Source organism: Camelina sativa, chromosome 14 (genome assembly GCF_030686135.1).
Source record: "Camelina sativa cultivar CO46 ecotype springtype chromosome 14, ASM3068613v1".
Classification (NCBI taxonomy): domain Eukaryota; kingdom Viridiplantae; phylum Streptophyta; class Magnoliopsida; order Brassicales; family Brassicaceae; genus Camelina; species Camelina sativa.
In genome coordinates this window covers 12,093,247-12,114,388 of record NC_141893.1, presented here as the reverse complement: position 1 = coordinate 12,114,388, position 21,142 = coordinate 12,093,247, and the positions used below count along the sequence as shown (strand labels likewise).

General features: G+C 36.3%; 2 protein-coding genes and 3 pseudogenes across 4 annotated transcripts; 3 read left to right on the top strand and 2 right to left on the bottom strand.

Annotated features, from left to right (window-relative positions):
- Window positions 1–1,026: 1,026 nt before the first annotated feature.
- Window positions 1,027–4,121, top strand: LOC147928095 (uncharacterized; annotated as a pseudogene).
- Window positions 4,122–4,348: 227 nt separating this feature from the next.
- On the bottom strand, window positions 4,349–4,860 carry LOC104744120 (uncharacterized protein At1g43920, Chloroplastic pseudogene; annotated as a pseudogene).
- A 7,112-nt stretch (window positions 4,861–11,972) lies between these two features.
- Window positions 11,973–15,509, top strand: LOC104741311 (cytochrome P450 86B1 pseudogene; annotated as a pseudogene). Its single transcript, XR_015580565.1, has 2 exons — window positions 11,973–13,649; window positions 14,855–15,509. The product of XR_015580565.1 is annotated as a cytochrome P450 86B1 pseudogene (transcript).
- Window positions 14,380–17,088, bottom strand: LOC104741310 (E3 ubiquitin-protein ligase RGLG5-like). 2 transcript variants are annotated; one of them, XM_010462140.3, is made up of 10 exons: window positions 16,899–17,088; window positions 16,390–16,607; window positions 16,209–16,293; window positions 15,967–16,107; window positions 15,755–15,868; window positions 15,569–15,666; window positions 15,399–15,478; window positions 15,079–15,312; window positions 14,832–14,985; window positions 14,380–14,747 (listed from the first exon to the last, which is right to left on the bottom strand). In XM_010462140.3, exons 2-10 carry the CDS (start codon window positions 16,585–16,587, stop codon window positions 14,610–14,612), a joined length of 1,242 nt encoding a protein of 413 aa, XP_010460442.1. In that variant the 5' UTR covers window positions 16,588–16,607; window positions 16,899–17,088; the 3' UTR covers window positions 14,380–14,609. The 2 variants fall into 2 exon arrangements, with proteins under 2 accessions (XP_010460442.1, XP_010460441.1); XM_010462139.3 differs by lacking the exon at window positions 16,899–17,088 and having other exon boundaries at window positions 16,390–16,873.
- Window positions 17,089–17,258: 170 nt separating this feature from the next.
- On the top strand, window positions 17,259–20,868 carry LOC104741309 (uncharacterized protein At3g49055). The gene is made up of 5 exons (XM_010462137.3): window positions 17,259–18,986; window positions 19,068–19,144; window positions 19,514–19,625; window positions 19,753–19,869; window positions 20,258–20,868. Exons 1-5 carry the CDS (start codon window positions 17,601–17,603, stop codon window positions 20,606–20,608), a joined length of 2,043 nt encoding a protein of 680 aa, XP_010460439.2. The 5' UTR covers window positions 17,259–17,600; the 3' UTR covers window positions 20,609–20,868.
- Window positions 20,869–21,142: the final 274 nt, after the last annotated feature.

Here is a 21,142-nt window from a genome sequence, read left to right as displayed (position 1 = left end):
ATTTGACAAAAGATAAAACAATATATAATGGTAATGATATATATTACATCCATAAAAAATTTAGAAACCGGTGAAAGTGTAGCTAACTAATTAAATAACAGTTTACACTTTACATGACTGTTCCAAACTATCTGAAAAGTAAGAAAATACAATAATAATTGCACATTTTTTAAAAATTACGAAAATATATATCATTTTCTCCCAAAAGGATACATAATTCAATTTTACATGGAGTCAATTAAATGTTTAAAAAATGAAAATATAGATTTTAAGAATGTGACGTACATACCGACTGAAAAATATGAACGCTATAAGCCTATAATTTCACATATTGATTCAAAAATCGAAAAAAGAAAAAATTATGAGAATGTGGCTGTTCGTTATTTATTTGTGTTGGAATAATGCAGTGGCCAAAATTATGGTGACAAATAGGTTGGTCCACCTGAGTAAGCCCACTTAGCATAGCTAATAATATCTTTTTGGATTAGGAAAATTGTCATGAAAATCCCCAAATTTCAAATTTAAGATAAAATAATCTCCAACTTTTGAGATATCATTTTAATCCCCAACTTTGGGTTGACTTAACCCAAAAATAGAGAATTTTCTTTGACCTTTCTGTTTTAGGCATGCGGTTAAGTCTCCGTTAGAAGCTAATAGATGAGGTTAACAAACCGTTAACGGCTTCTGTTAGAAGCTAATAGATAGGGTTAACAAACCGTTAACGGCTTCCGTTTAGCCAAAACGACGACGTCTTATAAACGAGAAAATCCCCAAATTGAATCCAATTCTCAAATCGAAAACATAATCCCTAACCCTAAAAAAAAAAAAAAAAAAAAATCCCAAATTCTCTCAAATTCTCTCGAATTCTCTTCATGGCGAGGACCCGTGGAGGAAAAAAGACTTTTGTGCCGCCGCGGCGGTCGTTGCGATTGACGATGAATACTCCAGAGAAAAACTCGATTCAAACAAGATCTGAAGCCGAGACGGTTGAGATTATGTCTGATACTGAGGCGGATCGACGAAGAGATGAATGAGAAGGATGGACCTGAGGCTGATCGAATCGAAGAGGAGAATGAGAAGGATGGTCCTGATGGTCCTGAGGCTGAGCGATTCATAGAGGCGGAGAATGAGAACGATGGACCTGAGGCGGAGCGAATCGAAGTGGAGACTGAAAAAAATGGTCCTGAGGCTGAGCGACTCGTAGAGGAGAATGAGAAAGATGGTACTGATGCTGATCGAATCGAAGTGGAGACTGCGAAGGATAGTCCGGGTGAGCGATTCGTAGAGGAGACAACCAAGGATCAAAACAATAAGGCAGTTCCTAAACCTAAACGTAAACGAAAAAGGAAGAAGATTGCTGAAGATATCGAAGATGATCGTGAGGCCGTGAGTGGAGATGATTGTGAGGTTGTTGGTGATGAAGACTGTGATAAGGTTAGATATGCAGACGAAGGTAACCGTGAAGAAGATCATGAAGATCAAAGATGGAGCATTATAGCGGTTCCAGAACGATATTGCGAGCCAAATGTAGATTCTGTAGAAGAAAGAGATGACAGTAATATTGGTATAGAGGAAGAGAATTGTGATGATTTTGAAGCTGAATTTGGGTCGGATGCGAGAGAGGACGATAGAGACGAGAGTGATGCTGATAGTGGAGATGATATATGGGATGAGGAGAGGATTCCTGATCCTCTTTCATATAGTGATGATGATGATGATGAAGATTGCAATGACGAAGGTGCTGTTCCACAAGCTGAAGATCCGGAGGAGATTCTGAGTTTTGGTAGAACATTCAATGGTCCAGATGAGTTCAAGATTGTTGTGCTAAGGTATTCTCTGAAGACTAGATACAATATTAAGTTGTATAGGTCACAGAGTATGAAAATTGGTGCTAAGTGCTCGTCGACTGATCTTAAGTGTCCATGGAGATGCTATTGTTCTTATTCTAAGAAGAAACACAAGATGCAAGTGAAGATATACGATGGTGAGCATGCATGTGTGAGGTCCGGATTCTCAAAGATGTTGAAGCGAGGGACAATTGCTTGGTTATTTAGGGAGAGGTTGAGAAAGGATCCGAAAATTACCAAGCAACAGATGGTTTGCAGAGATCAAGAGAGAGTACAACTTCAAAGTTACAGAAGACCAATGCTCCAAGGCGAAGACAATAGTTATGAAAGAAAAAAAAGTGACTCATGAAGAACATTTTGCTCGAATATGGGATTATCAAGCTGAGATCTTTCGATCTAATCCGGAGACTGCCTTTGAGATTGAGACTACACCTGGTACAACTATTGGCAGCCTAACAAGGTTTTATCGTCTATTCATTTGCTTTAAGTCACAGTGAGACGCTTGGAAGAATACATGTAGGCCTATTGTAGGCATAGATGGTGCATTTCTCAAATGGGACGTAAAGGGTCATCTTTTAGCAGTTGTTGGGAGAGATGGAGACAATAGAATTGTCCCTATTGCATGGGCTGTAGTGGAGATTGAGAATGATGATAATTAGGATTGGTTTCTTAGGATGTTATCTGCCAAGTTGGATCTTCAAGATGGAAAACACATGGCAATCATATCAGACAAACAATCGGTTAGTGTTTGTCAATCTTTTGTTTACATTTCGGATAATATAAAATGATTATGTTAATTTTCTACATTTCGTACATATTTTCAGGGTTTGGTTAAAGCAATTCACACTGTTATTCCAGCTGCTGAGCATAGGCAATGTGCTAGGCACATTATGGACAATTGGAAAAGGAGTAGCCATATCAGCTACAAAGACTCTTCTGGAAGATTGCAAGGAGCTACACAGAAGGAGAATTTGGTGCTCATATGCGAGCTTTGCAGAGTTACAATCCTAGTGCCTATGATTCGCTCCTGAAGACCCAACCAAGGACACGGTCTAGAGCATTTTTCAGGACAGGGACTTGTTGCAATGACAACTTAAACAACCTCAGTGAATCGTTTAATAAAACAATCAGAGGAGCCAGGAGGAAACCATTACTAGACATGCTGGAAGACATTAGGAGACGGTGTATGGTGCGTAACGAGAAGAGGTATGTGATTGCGGGTCGGTTGAAGACTAGATTCACAAAAAGAGCTCACACTGAGATAGAGAAGATGATTGCTGGGTCAATGTTTTGTGAAAGGTGGATGGCAAGGCACAATAAGCATGAGATAAAGGTTGGTGATGTCACGGTAAGTGTTGATATGAATGACAACACTTGTGGTTGCAGGAAATGGCAGATGACTGGTATACCATGTATTCATGCTGCATCCGTCATCATAGGAAGGAAAGAGAAGGTGGAAGATTATGTGGCCGAGTGGTACACGACTAGAATGTGGCCGAGTGGTACACGGCTAGAATGTGGCAGTTGACTTACATTGATGGTATTGGGCCTGTTCAAGGCAAGCTGCTATGGCCAAGAGTGAACAGGATAGGAGTGTTGCCACCTCCATGGAAAAGAGGTAATCCAGGGAGGCCAAATAATCATGCTAGGAGGAAATCATTGTTTGAAACTGCCTCTAGCTCCAACAAAACCCAGCTAAGAGGCAATCGAGTCATGACCTGCTCAAATTGCAAACAAGAAGGACACAACCGACAAGGATGTACGAATCCGAGAGTTGCAACACCACCAAAAAGAAGAAGGGGTCGACCAAGAAAAGGACAAGTAAGATTTTGTATTTTGAACATTGGACATTAGAATTTATGTGATTGTAACATTTGTGATTGATATCAGGAACCGAGGGTTATACTGTTTGGACAAGGTCAACCATTGCAAGGAGATCTTTCTCAACCATCTCAAGGACCACCAACTCAACCATCACAAGGACCACCAGCTCAGCCATCTCAAGCACCACCAGCTCAGCCATCACAACCATCTCAACCATCACAAGGACCACCAGCTCAGCCTTCACAAGGACCACCAGCTCAGCCATCACAACCATCTCAACCATCACAAGGGAGATCTCATCCAACAACCTCGGTCAGAGGAAGATCTCATCCAACAACCTCGGTCAGAGGAAGATCTCATCCAACGTCCTCAGTCAGATCAAGAACTCATCTGGGCGGATCACAGGGAAGTTCACAGCGAGGAGGCTGGGCACCATGGTTTGAATGTTAACGCTAAACTTCAGGGTCGGATTTCGTTTGGATTCTGTTTTTTTTTTTTTTTTGGATTGCTTTTTGTCCTTTTGTTTGTATCAAAACATGTTTATCATAATTGAGACACAATTCAAATAAGAGATATCCATTACTTTTGAGATCAAATATATCATCCAACAAGAAATATCACAAAGAGTTTACATTAAGCTCTTTTTAATAACCTAACATAAAGGTCTTCTGATTTCCTTACCTAAACAATACAAAACTACAGAAAATGTTCATAACACAAAGCCAGACAAAACCGACTTTGAAGCACAGCATAAACTTGCGTAGTTCTTTTTTGTTGACCATGTCTTCTTCTTTCAATTCTTTCACCATAGCATATATCTCATTGACCTCTGCTTTGATTTTGCTAATCTCATTTGCAATTATGGATAGTCTTGGTAAGGCATCTTCTACTTCTTCAAACACGGCATCCTCCACCCACTTGAACAAATGATTCTAATGTACAATTAAATGAAATATAGTTAGGTTACCATGATTATGAAGCCGAATTTGAACTGCACGAATTGACATATACTTACATTTCTTTTGCTTGTCCACGTATTGACATCTCGTTTGCTTACACAGCGAAAGAATGGTCGTCCCGGGTTCTCTTGAGTTTTAGAGGTAAATATCTTGACATCTAAGCCACACACACACTTGGACGGCACACCACGTTCACCTACGCCACCGGATGTGATAGAACTCGAACTCATCGGAAAAGAGAAAGGTTGAGAAATCGATTTGGGGATTTGAAAACTAAAACCTAGAAATCGATTTGGGGATTCTTATTTTCTTTATTGTTTTCTCGTTTATAAGATGTCGTCGTTTTGGCTAAACGGAAGCCGTTAACGGTTTGTTAATCCTGTCTATTAGCTTCTAATGGAGATTTAACCGTGTGCCTAAAACAGGATGGTTAAAGAAAGTTCCCTATTTTGGGTTAAATTAACCCAAAGTTAGGGATTAAAATGACATCTCAAAAATTGGGGATTATTTTATCTAAATTTGAACTTTGGGGATTTTTATGGCATTTTCCCCGTTTTGAATTTGGTTACAAAACTTGGATATAAATCAATTCTTTGAAAATAATATTAATCCAAACGATTGGATAGAATAGAAGAAAGATACCAATACTACTAAAGTGCAGTGGAGGGCTAAATTAAAGTTTAGAGAAAGAGAGAACTGGTAAGAAGTTAATATCTCAGCATCACAGACGAAAGCGATTGATGGACAATATGACATAAATTCCTTATTTCTACTTACAAAGAATTTTAATTAATCTTTGGCACAGTCGTTACTTTGCCAGTTCACCCAAAATTTTGTTAGTACTAGTATTAATTAGGCTAACTTACCCATAATCCAAGATGAACATGTTCGGGGTCTTCAAAGATATATAAAATGACGAGACACTACGGCAAAACAGACACTTCACACTTCTAAGACATTATTCGAACTTGCGGATGCTCAAGAGGAACTAAAGTTCTCTAAGAAAAATTGAACCTTTCATTTTCATAATTGAAATACAGAAACTAGATTTGTAGAAAAGAATAGTAACCACGTACTATCAAATATTCTAGAATATATGTCATATATAATCCTCTACGAAACCATCTAGTCGAATAAGCTTAATCTCTATTAGTTAATCTCCACTTTTCCCCCGTTAACAAAAGTTACAGTATGTTCTTACAAGAACAATAGCATTTGACGGTGTTAGATGCAAAACTCATCAACTTCATGAAAATGGCTATGTATAATAGGTAAAGAAGGGGGACCATAATTATTATTCTATTTCTATACCTTCATAATGATCATAATTAATGATTAAAATTATGAAGTTTGAAGATCTTTTTTTCTCCTTTTATGTCCAACGTTAATTAGGGCTTTGATTGGTAACATGAGATACCATTGAGTTGTCCATAACTCATAAATTATTCAAAAATGTTACCAATCATAACAAAACTAAAATTTTTAAAGTTGAGTTTGAGTTACAATGTGTTATGATTGACTTATAATTTTGAGTTATATCCTTTGTAAAATTGTTAACTTAAAACATTATTCAACATCATGAAAATTTTCATGAGTTAAGATGTGGTAAGTTGAGTTATCTATTTTTTTAATTAAAAAAAACGAAAATTAAGTTCTATAATACAGAAATTTATTCTTTTTGTTTTTATTTAATTCATATATCAATAAAAATAATTTTTACTGTTTTTATTTTATTTAATAAATTTTTTAATTATTTATTTTATATTTTCCTAGATTGTTAATTTTATTATCATTTGAAATGAAAATAGACATAGACCTAAATATGATAAGATTGTAAATATTATCGCATGCATGTAGTTAATTTTTTAATTTGCAATGTAACAAAGAAGTTTAGTTAACTTTGTATATATTAAAATGATTTATTATTTATCTATTTTTATTTATTTTATTTTCATAATTTTGTGAAATATATTCACTAATATTTTTAATAATTATAATCAAATAATACTGCAACATCAACCACAAAAATGTCACCATTCAGTAATTTTGATAAAGATATATAAAGATATATATATTCACACCTAGTATATATAAGGATATATTTTCTTTGTTGTTGTGAACGCGTAAGGCCATAGTCTAAAAACTGAAAATCTAAGAGAGTCTTGATCTAGGTGAAAACCATTAAATGGCCATAATCTAAAAACTGAAAATCTCTTTTTAAATTCCAATTATAGTTAATATTTTTTCAAAATTCAAAATCCAAAAACTCAAATTCTAAAATCTTCATGCGTTACAGGCCTTGAATTCAGTTTTTGGTTTTTGATTATAAAAAACCAAAATTTTACTCATTCATAAATCCTTGAAAATTAGGAAAATTATAATTTAGGAGATTTCCCTTATTTCTTTTAACAAATAAAAGATTTCCCTTATTTCTTCTTAGAATCCAAAACCTTTAAATTGTGTCTGGACTCATTAATCATATGGTCCAATTTTTCTGGAAAACCTACTTCATATGGCTCAATTTTTAGAGAAACCCTACTTCACACCTACTACTATATATCTTTATATAGTAGGTGTGCAGTAAGATTTTTCGAACAATTAGGCCATATGAAGTAGGTTTTCCGAAAAATTGGGTCGTATGAAGTAGGTTTTCGAAATTGGGCCATATGATTTTACAAAAAAATAAAAATTAAAATTTTCAAAAATAAAATTTCCGTTTGAAGAAAGTGAAAAACACAAATATTTGGTTTTTGGATTCTTATAGTGAAAATTGGTAAAAAAAACTTCAAAAAACCTGATTAACTATTTTTACAAAAAACTTGATTGGGTAAATTATTAGTTTTTGAGAAACTAAATTCAAAATATAGTTCTAAAAACTGAAGACAATCAAAGGCCTAATAGATTTTTGTTTTTGGTTTTTGAGGTTTCCAACATAAAAACAAAAATTTGAAAATTGAACCATAGAGAAAATTCTCAAAAACCTGATTTTGGATTTGTGAAGAGATTAGTAAAAATTTGTAGAATATAGATTACCTATTTTTAGGAATTCAAATTTTCTTAAAAATCTTGAATGGTGAAAAAAAAATTTTGCAAATAGATCTCAAAAACGCATTAAAATGAGATTTTGGATGTTGTTTAAAAAATACAACAACTGGGAATCCATTTTTCCATAATCTTGATTGGATAAATAAATAGAATCAAAAAAAGAAAAGGTAAGAGGTGCAATGTAATCACGCACCTCTCAATATCTCTCCTTTTTTATTAGGGATTTATTTATTTAGATGATGGTTCAAACGAACTTTGCTTATAAAGAGGAGATTCAATGTAATAAAAAAAAACAAAAAAAATCAAATTCGAATATGTCAAGTACTACTTATTAGGGGGATATGGTAACTCAAATTTTTAGTTTTATTGTTTATTTAGTTATTTACTGTCAATTTAAATGATAATTTCATATTACTTAAAATTTAGCAAGATTAGGGGGAATTCAGACTGAAATACTTCAGAATTGGCTAAGTTCGAATATAACTGTTTGAATAGTGTGCATCAATATTGTCGCAGATAATTTAAGAAGGAAATGACAAATATAGAAAGTGTATATCTTAACAGCTATTGATATTTATTTTTAATTTTAAACTATAGATTACATATCAAAATAAAAGCTGCTTGAAAAACTCTCTCGAAAAAAAAAAAGTTCGCCCTAGTCGCTGTCAAGTTTTCATCTCGATATGATATCTCCGGCCACCGGCGCTTCTCGCCGGAGTCGTGAGAGGGTTGTCCTTTGTCGTTCTCCTTCATGTCTAGTTAATCATAAGCCTCTACCAGCCTTTTTTCGGCGGATAGTTTCGAAGGTTTTGGAACGGGTTCAAGTTTATATCTTCTCCAGTTTCAGCGAAATCTTCCCTGAACGTCGTCTCCTTTTGGTTCGTGATGGTGAACCGCGATTTGCCCTGTCTTGTCAATGGCGTTATTGAACGTAATTTCAGATCTGGTTTTCTTTGACCTTGGTCGTTTGATGGTGATAGATGGGTCGTTGGTCTCTACTGCGGCCGAGATGTTTTTGCCTCCACTCCGGTAACATCTGGCCTTTGTATTCCTCTGTCTTGATAGTGTTGCCTTAGGTCTCTTTGTTTTAGAAAGTGTTGAGGTTATCTTTGGCTACTTTCTCATCAAGTCAAGCTGGTTTGGTATATCCCCAGTTTGTTTGATAGTAGCTTTAGTGTTATCCTTGCTGAGTTAGTCTTGAAGTCTTTTAATTTTGGTTGTTGATATACGTGGGGGTTTGAATCTGGAATTTTACTCTACCTCTTCTTAGAGTCCTCTTGCTGGTTTGAGATTTGTTTTTGCTCTAGATTCGTGCTTAGTGTGAGCCATTTGGATGGTAATTTGTTGCTGAGTCACCTACTAGCCTTCCTTCAAGTTTCCTTTTGGAAGCTTTAGAGTCAGGTTTTAGTCGAAGCAGTGGATTCGTTCTCTATTTCTTCTCTTACGAGGACGTCGTCAGTTTTAAGTCTGTAGGTGGCTGAAGCTGGTTCGACGAGTGTCCGCGTATAAGAATAGCTGATCTTGTGTGGCTTGTCTCCTGTCGTTTTTAAGGTTTTGGCCTTCTCTCAGTGTTTTTAGCTCTCTCTAATCGGCTGGTGAGGTTTGTTGAAAGTTGTACTTGTGTCTCTGGTCGTGTTGGGCTCCTGCTTTCCTCTCTGTCGAATTGCTCTCTGGTGGCGGAGCTAGGAAATCATCACATCAGAGTCAAACGAAATTTCCTTGGGGTCAATTATGTGATTTAAAATTTTTACCAGGGTCAATTGTGTATTTTACATGGGTCAATTTGATTATTTTCTTAAAATTTCAGCTAAATTTAAAATTTCACTAGGGTCAATTGACCCACTTGCTTGCACCCTACTTCCGCCACTGGTCTTCGGTGTGTGGTATTCCGGTCTTCTAGTGCTTTCGACATTTACAGGATTTATAGGGAAGCTTGATGGGAATCTCTGATGCCTTTGTTCAAATATAGAGCTTAGTTCTTTTTTCTTCTCCTTGTATTATCGAATGTTTGTAATCTCTCATGTCTCTTGTGTGCTATTGACTCTGGAGACATTCATTAGTCCGTCAGCCTATGTTTTCTTTGTTTGGAACCAAATTTATCAGTAAAATTAGAGATGTTAAAAAAAAAAAAAACTATAGACTACTTATACGTTACGGGCATACATACAAAACAGTTTTATGTTAGTGAAACACGATATTATTATATATGGACTCACTTTATGGTCTGTACTCTGTACTGTCTCACCAATTCAAAGTTTAATAAATAGTAGTACGTACTCTACTACAGTTTTTAACAAAAAAGAATCAATAATAACTTATAAAGTTTCAAGATTTTTTCTACGTTTTCAGACTACATTTCTGCACAATTGAGTACTATATAATATGTGCACTCGTTCTTTAAAGTTTTAATATGAGCATTGACTATCGGCAAGTGGAAATAATCAATTTATCATAAAAATACATTTGACAAAAGATAAAAAACTATATATAAGGTTTGTCAGAAAAAAACTATATATAATGCATGGTAATGGTATATATTACATCCATATGAAATTTAGAAACCGGTGAAAGTGTAGCTAACTAATTAAATAACGATTTACACTTTACAGAACTGTTCCAAACTATCTGAAAAGTGTATCATTTTAAGAATATACAATAATAATTGCACATTTTATAAAAATTACGAAAATATATATTATTTTCTCCCAAAGGGATACATAATTCAATTTTACAAGGTAGAAGTCCATTAAATGTTTTTATAAATGGAAAAGATATATTTTAAGAATATGAGGTACATACCGACTGAAAGATATGAACGCTATAATTTCACATATTGATTCAAAAATCGAGAAAAGAAATAATTTATGAGAAATTTGACTGTTCGTTATTTGTGTTGGAATAAAGTAATGGCCGAATTTATTATGGTGACAAATAGGTTGGTCCACCTGAGTAAGCCCACTTGGCATAGCTAATAATACCGTTTTGGATCTGGTTACAAAATTTAGATATGAAATTATAAATCGATTCTTCGAAAATAATACCAATCCAAACGATTGTGGATAGAATGGAAGAAAGATACCAATACTATAAGTCTATAAAGTGCAGTGGAGGGCTAAATTAAAGTTAGTTAAGAAGTTAATATCTTAGCATCACAGACGAAAGCGATTGATGGACAATATGACATAAATTCCTTATTTCTACTTACAAAGAATTTTAATTAATCTTTGGCACAGTCCTTACTTTGCCAGTTCACCCAAAATTTTGTTAGTACTAGTATTAATTAGGCTAACTAACCCATAATCCAAGATCAACATGTTCGGCCGGGGTCTTCAAAGATATATAAAATGACGAGACACTAAGGCAAAACAGACACTTCACACTTCTAAGAAATTATTCGAACTTGCGGAAGCTCAAGAGAAACTAAAGTTCTCTAAGAAAAATTGAACCTTTCATTTTCATAATTGAAATACAAAAACTAGATTTGTAGAAAAGAATAGTAACCACGTACTATCAAATATTCTAGAATATATTTCATATATAATCTTCTACGAAACCATCTACTCGAATAAGTTCAATCTCAATTAGTTAATCTCCACTTTTCCCCCGTTAACAAAAGTTACAGTATGTTCCAAGAACAATAGCATTTGACGGTGTTAGATGCAAAACTCATCAACTTCATAAAAAGGCAATCTATATGTATAAGAGGTAAAGAAGGGGGACCATAATTAATGTTCTATTTCTGTACCTTCGTAATGATCATAATTAGTGATTAAAATTATGAAGTTTGAAGATTTTTTTGTCTCCGTTTATGGTCAAAGGTAGTTACATATTTACAAATATTTATTGAAAATATTTTTGGCTGAGAGTTGACGACTAGTTTTCACCCAACCCTTAAAGTCGTTGGGAGTTAGAGCCTAGCAGATGGATTATAAATTTATAATTCTAAGATAAGTATGTCTTGACAAAAATATAAATATCCCATTCATATGCGAAACCATCATGTTGAAGAAATATTTAATTAAGGCGTAAAGATAATTTCAGCAACAAAAACATTTTTTTAACATTGCGTAATACAAATAGAATTGTTTAGCCAAAGTGTGCATTTCTGTGAAACACATTACTTCCTTAGCATTTTTGTATAAGCTATATAATTAGTAAACCGCTACAGCTAACTGCCTAACCCCACTTTCCTCAGTAAAACTATACTAGCCGAATAGTTAATTAATACTACTGTTTTAGGGGTCTAATGAAGTTGGTGTTGTCATTTAATAATATACTGGTATCTCATAAGTTGGTTATTTATTACCCTTGCCATCTTAGTTCTACGTTGCAACTCAGCGAAAAGCTTAAACCCTGTTTTGTGTTTTTCTTCACTACCGGCCAAAAGTCTCTGACGTGATGGAGATGAAAATGCTGGTTTCTGCGGTGGAATGGGTATACACCCACTTGAGGTTATCGGACGTGGCTTTAGCCCTAGTAGGGCTTTTTCTTCTTAGTTACTTGCGTGAAAAGTTAGTGAGCAAAGGTGGGCCAGTGATGTGGCCAGTGTTGGGAATCATACCGCCGTTAGCCCTAAACAAACACGATCTGTTTGGTTGGTGCACCAGAGGCGTAGTCAGAGTTGGTGGGACGTTTCATTACAGAGGAATTTGGTTCGGTGGGTCTTACGGAATCATGACCGCGAATCCTGCAAACATCGAGCAGATTCTCAAAACCAATTTCAAGAACTATCCAAAAGGTGCGTTTTATAGAGAGAGGTTTCGTGAGCTTCTTGAAGACGGGATCTTTAATGCTGATGGTGAGCTTTGGATGGAAGAGAGACGTGTGGCTAAAACCGAGATGCACTCTTCTCGTTTCTTGGAGCACACGTTTACTACCATGAGAGATCTGGTGGACCAGAAGCTCGTGCCGCTGATGGAGAAGTTGTCTACTTCTAAGAGAGTCTTTGATCTACAAGATGTGCTCCTGCGTTTCACCTTTGACAACATCTGTATCTCTGCCTTTGGGGTTTATCCGGGATCTTTAGAGATCGATTTACCGGAGATTCCTTTCGCTAAGGCTTTTGAGGAAGCCACGGAGTATACACTTGCAAGGTTTCTGATACCTCCTTTTGTGTGGAAGCCAATGAGGTTTCTAGATATTGGGTATGAGAGAAAGCTGAAAAAAGCGGTTAGAATCGTTCATGCATTTGCGAATAAGACAGTGAGAGAGAGGAGGAACAAGCTGAGGAAAACGGGGAACTTAAACGAATCCTCTGATCTCTTGTCACGCCTTATGCAGAGAGAGTACGAGAAAGAAGAAGGTATCACAAGAGGAAACTACTTTTCAGACAAGTACTTCAGAGAGTTCTGCACAAGTTTCATCATTGCGGGTCGGGACACTACATCAGTGGCCCTCGTGTGGTTCTTCTGGCTAGTTCAGAAACATCCTCAAGTCGAGATGAACATCCTAAGGGAAATCAGAGAGATCCGAGGGAAACGTACAACACAAGAAACAAAAGACCAGTTCGAGGCTGAAGAGCTTAGGGGAATGGTGTATCTCCAAGCTGCTCTAACAGAGTCACTGAGGCTTTACCCTTCGGTTCCAATGGAGATGAAACAAGCTTTAGAAGACGATGTGTTACCTGATGGGACAGTGGTGAAGAAAGGCGCTAGGATTCACTACTCGGTCTACTCGATGGGGAGAATAGAATCGATTTGGGGGAAAGACTGGGAAGAGTTCAAACCAGAGAGATGGATCAAAGATGGAAGAATAGTGAACGGAGATCAGTTCAAGTACGTTGTGTTCAACACAGGTCCGAGGCTATGTGTTGGGAAGAAGTTTGCGTATACACAGATGAAAATGGTGGCTGCACAAGTCTTGATGAGGTATTCAATCAAATTGATTCAAGTTCAGGAGATTGTTCCCAAGCTCACGACTACATTGTACATGAAGAACGGTATGCGTGTCGTGCTCCATCCCCGCAACTCGTAAGGTAAGTTCGGTTAGAAAATTATCCGTTTGGTTATTATGGATAACAAAGTAGTACTTAAAGCCTTGATTGGAAGAGCATAGGAAGAAGCTTTTTTTATTTTATCATCCAATCAATATTTATTAGGAGCGCATATAAGGGAGCATTTAGAAACTGCATATGCTCTCATATGCTCTCTTCCTGTATGCTCTGATTTGAAGCATTTCCCAAGCATATAACTCTAAAATATTAATATATATTAAAATCATTTTAAATAATTAATTTATTTTGTAATTAATGTGTTACATTAGAAATATATAATTAAAAATTATTAAATTATACATTTATATATATAACAATTTATTAAATGTAAAATATATTTTTAAAAAATTATATAGCAATGAGTGATAATTAATTTTAATAATGAAACACATTTAAATTATATTTTTTAATTAATGTCATATATTAATATAAATATAATATCTAATACTCTACTGCTATACGAATCAACTAAATGTGTTATATTATTTAGAGCATATGCACCTTATACCAATCAACTAAATGTGTTATATTACTCAGAGCATATGCACCTTAATGCTTATGTTGTATAATACTAATGCTCTAGTATATGTGATTCCAATTAAGCCCTTAGTAAAATAATTGATGTTGTAACAGTGTATTCAATATTAAGTATTTTAATCTGTTGTGGTGGGATATGTTTAACTAAAAACACTTATGTTTTCACGCTATCATGGAAACAAAACAATCTATTGTTTATTAAAAAAGCTCTAAAGCTAAACTGAAAGTGTTTAATCCAAGTGCAGTAAGAATGCGAAAAAAAAAAAGTTATGTACAGAAAGAATAGATGGAGAACCACAAAACTCTTGTATTCCCCTAAAGATGGAAACAATGGCGAAGCCCTCAGAAAAAAATAACGGGTTTCGTTCACCTTGTGGTCGATGATCTGATGAAAAAGTACCATTATTAATAGAGCTTGATGCGAACTGCAATAGTGGTGCGGCAAATGGGACACTTATCAATGTCTTGTCCACATCCATGGCAAGTCTGATGGCCACAGTTGAATGCCGTGTTCTTTGCATTAACCAGACAGATCGGGCAACTCTGAAATTCATTTTAAATTTTTTGGTTAAATGATATATAAATTATGGCACAGTTTCTTTATGATTAAAAGACATGTATACAAACCTCTCTCTCGTTACTACTAGCAGCTGAAGTAGGCGGTGCAGTGGCTGCAACAGTGCTTGACCAGGAAGTTTTCGGGGTGGTGTTCAAAAATGGGTTAGTAGCACTGATTGGTGGTGGAAGAGCAATCTTGTTTGGAGACTTTCCAGTTCTTCGTCTGCAAATATGGAAACAAGGGTCATATAAGAAAGAGTTTTGTAGTTGCAGAGGTTACAGTAATACTCTCAATAAAAAAAGTCAAGATATTAACCCGAGTAGGCCGAGCTCGAGGGTGGCCTTATACTGAGACGGGATCTCCATCAAGGCGGAAAGTGCAAATTCTGCTTCTTTTCTTCCAGGATCAAGGTTTTTAGCCATAATCTCAGTGAAATTTACAAATTGAAAATTGTCAAAGGCACGAGCGGGAATGTTGTCATCAAACTGTCTCATTGTATCCCAAGGACCATCTCCAACACCGACCAGAACTATCGATAAAGGATATGCACTGCGATTTGCACCGCAAGTTATAATAGAGCACAGAGGTTATTATTATATATCTGATTTTGAATAGACATAAAGAGAGATATGTACCTAGCTCTAACGATCGCATCAATGGTCTTTTGTTCTTGTGAGCTGAGGCCGCCTTGATTTGTATCAACACTTCTTGTCACCTGACATATATAAACATCAGAACCTAGTCAATCATGAGGTTAATGTAGGTAGGATAATGAATGTAGCAAAACAAGAATTTTTTTATTTACCTGTCCATCAGCAATTATGACAAGAACATGGTACTGCCCTCCGCTTTCTTCCACAATAGTCATGGCCCTTTCGATAATGGGTGCAAAAGAAGTTGGCCCTGTGACAGGAGCGACCAAAGGTAATGTAACAGAACAAAAAACACACACACATACACAAGCAGAAAAAGGAGTTTCTTAATGTCAAACCTGCAAGACACAGATGAGGAACAATCTCTCTGTAACGTGAAAGGACTTCTTCAAACCCATTACAGAATGTATCATTCGGATAGAAACTGAAGACATGCTGATCATGTGTTGTAGCTGCAAGAATCAAACATTTAAATGAACATTTCTCTTAAAACATACAGTGCTAATAATAACAAAGTATATTTTTGTTTTGTTTTGTTTCATATCATTACCATCTCCAAATCCATAACAAGGGATCAAATTATCCTCATCAAAACCAGATAAAGTCTTTCCAATGATGGAAATAGCTTGCTGGTACGGGTTTGGAGTTGTTCCAATGTAATGCAAGCTTTGCCTGTTGAATGATCTCGCTCCTTGAATTCAAATTCAAACCCACCAAAACATTACTTTAAAACCTTCAATTGCTTAAACATACATCATGTGAAGAACAAAAAAAGAATCTAACTTTTCACACCTGTCCACTCATTGCTCTTAGTGACATCTATACCAACAATCAGATTCGATGACTCCAAACCAGCATGGGAAAGAGCAGCCGTAACCTATAATATAAACCAACAAACATTCAAGAAACAGAACCAACAAACAAACAAACGTTCAAGAATCTCATAAACATGGCCAAAAAAGGGAAAATGGACCTCATTAATGGAACGGTAGTAATCACCGATCTGAGAATACTTCTTATTGCCTTGGTTCTTCACAGACCTGGAACTGGAAGATGAAGCAGGAGCCTGTGGAGTGTAGTTTGGATTGTGTCCGTAAGAAGATGAAGAAGCACTTTGAGAATATCTACGACTGCTTCTGTTGCTCGAGCGTTTCGAACTGCTACTTCCCATCACAAATTAATTCAAACTGCCTGCACCAAAAACAAAAAAAAAAATCAATTTTGCTGGAGACTTATCGATCTGATGAAGTATTATCTAATATCTTCTTTTTTTTTTGACATTGTTTGAATCAGCATAAAGTTCTTGTTTTTTTTTTACTACATTAACATACTAAAATCATCAAAGAATCGGTTTTTTTGGAAACTGAAGCGTCGGCAGGTAGTGGAAAGATCCAACTTTTTAATTCAATTGATCGTAGGAAAAAAAAAAAAAAAACTTGGAGAGAAGAATGAGCAGTAAATTTGAATGTGCAATTATGTTACCTTTTACTATGAATCGATTCTGTCTTTTGCGTACGCTGAATCTGCTGAATGAATGATGCTTTGTGAAATTCAATTTTTAGAATGCAGAGTTTATTTGTATACACAACTTCAGTTAGCTATATTATCGGGGAGTGGATTTATCACTTCCTTAAGCAAAATCTTTAACTAAAAACCTTAAACTTATGTAGGTAAGTAAGATTTATTTTGATTTGATGTCATCTACCTAACCAACTACCTCTAGCTTAAAAGTAAACGGGCTTCAAGTTTAAACATAGTTGGGCCAAAAGTACACGGGCTTAAGTTTTAACATAGTTGGGCCTTACAAATAATACAAAAACGAGCCTACCAAGTCTATTAATTAATTAAAAAAAATATAAAATGGAAGAAGACAGAGTAAGTAAACTAACCAAACCCACCGCCGAGATTGCTTTTTCTTCTGTCTTCTCCGCCGTCGAATTTGAAGTTCCTCCGCCGTATAAGATCGGCTCTTTGTTTCCACCTACCCCGATATACCCTTTTCGGAATTCTCCATCCTCTGATCATAGACGGCAGTTTCGATCTTCCTTTTTTTTTTTTTTTTTTTTTTTCCAATTTTACCTCCTTGACGAAGCAATTTTTGCGTTCCAATTCCTTGCACGTCACTGATACGATCTTAGATCGGAGAGAAGGCGAAATTTTCTTCACTGATCGTACGGTGGTGAGATGGCTAACGGAAACGATGAGGACACCGATGCTGTCCTCAGCGACGTTGAGTCCGATGAACCAGCGCCTGTTGTTTTGAAAGATCCGCCGCGGGAAGAAGCGTCGGAAGAGAGGATAAATGAGCTAATCGCGGAACTCGATCGTGAGAAGAAAGCTCGAGAAGCTGCTGAGAGTTCGAAATCTGAGCTTCAGGTGTCGTTCAATCGATTAAAGGCTCTTGCACACGAGGCTATCAAGAAGCGCGACGAGTCTAAGCGAGAGCGAGATGAAGCTTTGAAGGAGAAGGAGAGTTTAACGAAGGAGCTTGAGAATGTGAGTAAAGGTAAAGATGAATTGATTAAGCAGCTTGACGAGGCTGTGAGATCTAGAGATGGTTTGAAAGCAGAGATTGAGAATTCGTCGCATATGTTGGTTTCTGGGATTGAGAAGATTTCTGGTAAAGTAAGCAGCTTTAAGAATTTTTCAAATGGGGGTCTTCCCAAGTCTCAGAAATACACTGGTCTAGCTTCTGTTGCTTATGGAGTTATTAAGCGTACTAATGAAATCGTGGAGGAGCTCGTTAGGCAGATTGATACTACTGCAAAGTCGAGAAATGAAGCTAGGGAGCAGATGGACCAGCGGAATTATGAGATAGCCATTGAGGTTTCTCAGTTGGAGTCTGCCATCAGTAATTTGCGATTGGAGGTTGCGGAGAAGGCTTCTACTGTTGATGATTTAGAGAGGGGTGTGAGTGAGAAAGATAAGAGGATTGCTGAACTTGAGAAAGGTAATTTAGAGAAGGTGAGTGTGCTGGAAGGTGAAGTTCTGGAGTTGAAACAGTTGGTTGATGAGTATGATGGAAAGTTGAAGACTATGGAAGTGAAGATGGTAGCTCAGCGTCCTTTGTTAATGGATCAGCTGAATCTTGTGTCAAGGATCCATGACCAGCTTTACGAGGTTGTAAGGATAGTTGATGGTAATAGTTCAGAGCAGTCAGATTTGTCTGAGTCTTTCTTTATGCCTCAAGAGACAGAGATGGAGGAGAACATTCGAGCTTCTTTAGCAGGTATGGAATCCATCTTCGAACTGACCAAAGTGGTTTCTGGGAAAGCACAGAGTTTGGTGGAAGAGAATAGCCATGAACTGAAGAATTTGAATGAAACCGTGGGTCTATTAGTTAAGGAGAAGGAACATATTGGAACTTTACTGAGGAGCGCTTTGTCCAAAAGGATGATCACGGAGCAGTCATCCCAAAAAAGAGAATTGTTCCAGGCTGCAGAGAATGGTTTGAGAGATGTTGGTACTGATTCCAAATTCAGTAAATTCTTAAAGGATGGCAAGGTTCAGGACTCCCATAGTGGTAGTACTGATGCTCATAGTACAGAGGAGAATGAAATATATTCACTGGTGTGTATTCCTTTATGCCGATTATTTTTGATGAACTTCGTTTGTGCGAGTACCTTATGATGTCTCTGTATTGGAATGCAGGCCAGCACATTGGAAAATATTGTCAAGGCATCTCAGCTTGAGATCGTTGAACTGCAGCACTTGTTGGAGGAATCAAGGCAAGCTCTCTCAAGCATAACACCTCTTTTATATCTAATAACTTTAATCGAGAAATTTACTTAGTCGCAAGGAAAGTAGATGCTTAGTTTTACCTCATAGAATCAGGTGGCCAAGGAACGATGAGGCAAAGATAACTTTGATGAAGTTTCTATTAGGAACTTGAACCACTTGTAATTGCACCATCGTACTTGATGAAATTTCATGGAAGTGACTGTTTTAAATACATCTCTAAGTGGATTCTTGTGTAATGCATTTTTATATGTAATACTCCTAGTTTTCCAGTTTGTCTTGCTGTCCACAGTGATTCTTTTGCTTGCTTTTGTTGGTGTATCTTACGCGGACCACTTGTATTTGCATGCATCAACCAGGGAAGAAACTAGCGCTCTTAGGAAACAGTTGGACACTCAAACGAAGGAGCTCAACCAGAGAATGCGCCAAATAGAAGAACGTAAAGAAAAAGAGAGAATAGCGAATGAAAACGTGAGTGAAGTTTAGCTCGCTATATTGCTGTGAAAGCTGATAGTTATGCATCATTTGGCTTTTTATGACAAACTATATAACACTGTCTCAAGATTTTTTTTTAACTTTTGGTTCCTTGGGATGATAGGTTGAAGGGCTTATGACCGACATTGCTGCTGCTGAAGAAGAAATAACAAGATGGAAAGTAGCAGCCGAGCAGGAGGCTGCTGCTGGAGGAGCTGTTGAACAAGACTTCACATCACAGGTACGTGATAACTGATAAGTCCTTGGGGTTAGTCTAGTGCAGGAGCATTGTAATTACCCTAGGTGGTTTGTAGTGGATTATAGCTATGTTGGCAAGCTCAGTACTAGTACTAATAGTTAAGTCAGTTAGCTAGAAAGCTAACCGGTTATAAAGGAAGTTTAGGAGATAGTTAGGGTATCCAGGATTTGTCCTCGGCCTTAGAAATTGGGCTGGGAGTAGAGATTCTCCCTTTTGATTAAGTCTCTTTATGATGTATAGTTCTTCGTGGAGTGAGTAAAGAAGTTTCTCCGGTTTTGGATCCTATTAATGCACTCTGTTCAATTTATAGGTATGCAATTCCTGGGAACTAAGGCATGATAGTCTTAACTCTTATTGTTTTCTTTTTTAGCTGTCTGTGTTAAAAGAAGAACTTGAAGAGGCAAAGCAAGCGATTGTAGAATCAGAGAAGAAACTAAAGTTTAAGGAAGAGACAGCTGCTGCAGCCATGGGTGCAAGGGATGCTGCAGAGAGATCTCTGAGACTCGCAGACAATAGGGCGACTAAGTTGAGGGAAAGAATCCAAGAGCTAAACCGTAAAGTTGAAGAATTAGAAACCCATAGAGACATGAATAACTCAAACAGAGCTAGATATGCGTGTTGGCCTTGGCAACTTCTCGGGATTGATTTTGTGGGAGGTCGAAGAATTGAGTCGGGACAAGAGAGTGCGAACGAGATGGAACTCGCTGAACCTCTACTATGATAAAACCGGTACTGTATACAAAAAATAACATACGCTCTGTATTTGTTTTTGATTTTTATGTATATATACTCATCTGAAAAAAAAAAAGTTTTTCAAAGCTTTTAACATGTTTTCATGTTGTAATGTTTTGACTAAAAAAAAATTGAAGAGTACGGTGTTTCCCACACCCAACACTACAGTGATCATCAACAAAATGTGATTCTTACCATCCTTTTTTGCTCATAATCATAGAGTGCAAATGGCTCAGATGATGAATCTCATGGATCAAAAGTTATAAGATAAATTGATAAAACTCAACTTATGTAACTCAATTTCTTAGCTATTTGTTGACTTCATAACTAATCTTATTTACTTTTGCTGAACATAAAATTCAATTAGAAAAAATAGAGCATTTGATATAATAAATAATTATTATTCATCATAACTTATCAAGAATTGATCTTATAGGAATTTTGTACCATAAATAATTGATAAATATTAGATTAATAATAAACTATTCATCAATAAATTTCAATTTATATTTACTTTTTTTTC

Bases quoted from the DNA above. Each gene is read 5' to 3' on its own strand.
- LOC104741309 (XM_010462137.3), top strand. From the start codon at position 17,601: ATGGCTAACGGAAACGATGAGGACACCGATGCTGTCCTCAGCGACGTT. The intron at 18,987-19,067 runs GTGTGTATTCCT...ATTGGAATGCAG, and splicing joins AGAATGAAATATATTCACTG to GCCAGCACATTGGAAAATAT. The intron at 19,870-20,257 runs GTACGTGATAAC...TTTCTTTTTTAG, and splicing joins AACAAGACTTCACATCACAG to CTGTCTGTGTTAAAAGAAGA.
- LOC104741310 (XM_010462140.3), bottom strand. From the start codon at position 16,587: ATGGGAAGTAGCAGTTCGAAACGCTCGAGCAACAGAAGCAGTCGTAGA. The intron at 16,294-16,389 runs GTCCATTTTCCC...TTTATATTATAG, and splicing joins ACTACCGTTCCATTAATGAG to GTTACGGCTGCTCTTTCCCA. The intron at 14,986-15,078 runs GTTAATATCTTG...CCATATTTGCAG, and splicing joins CTCGAGCTCGGCCTACTCGG to ACGAAGAACTGGAAAGTCTC.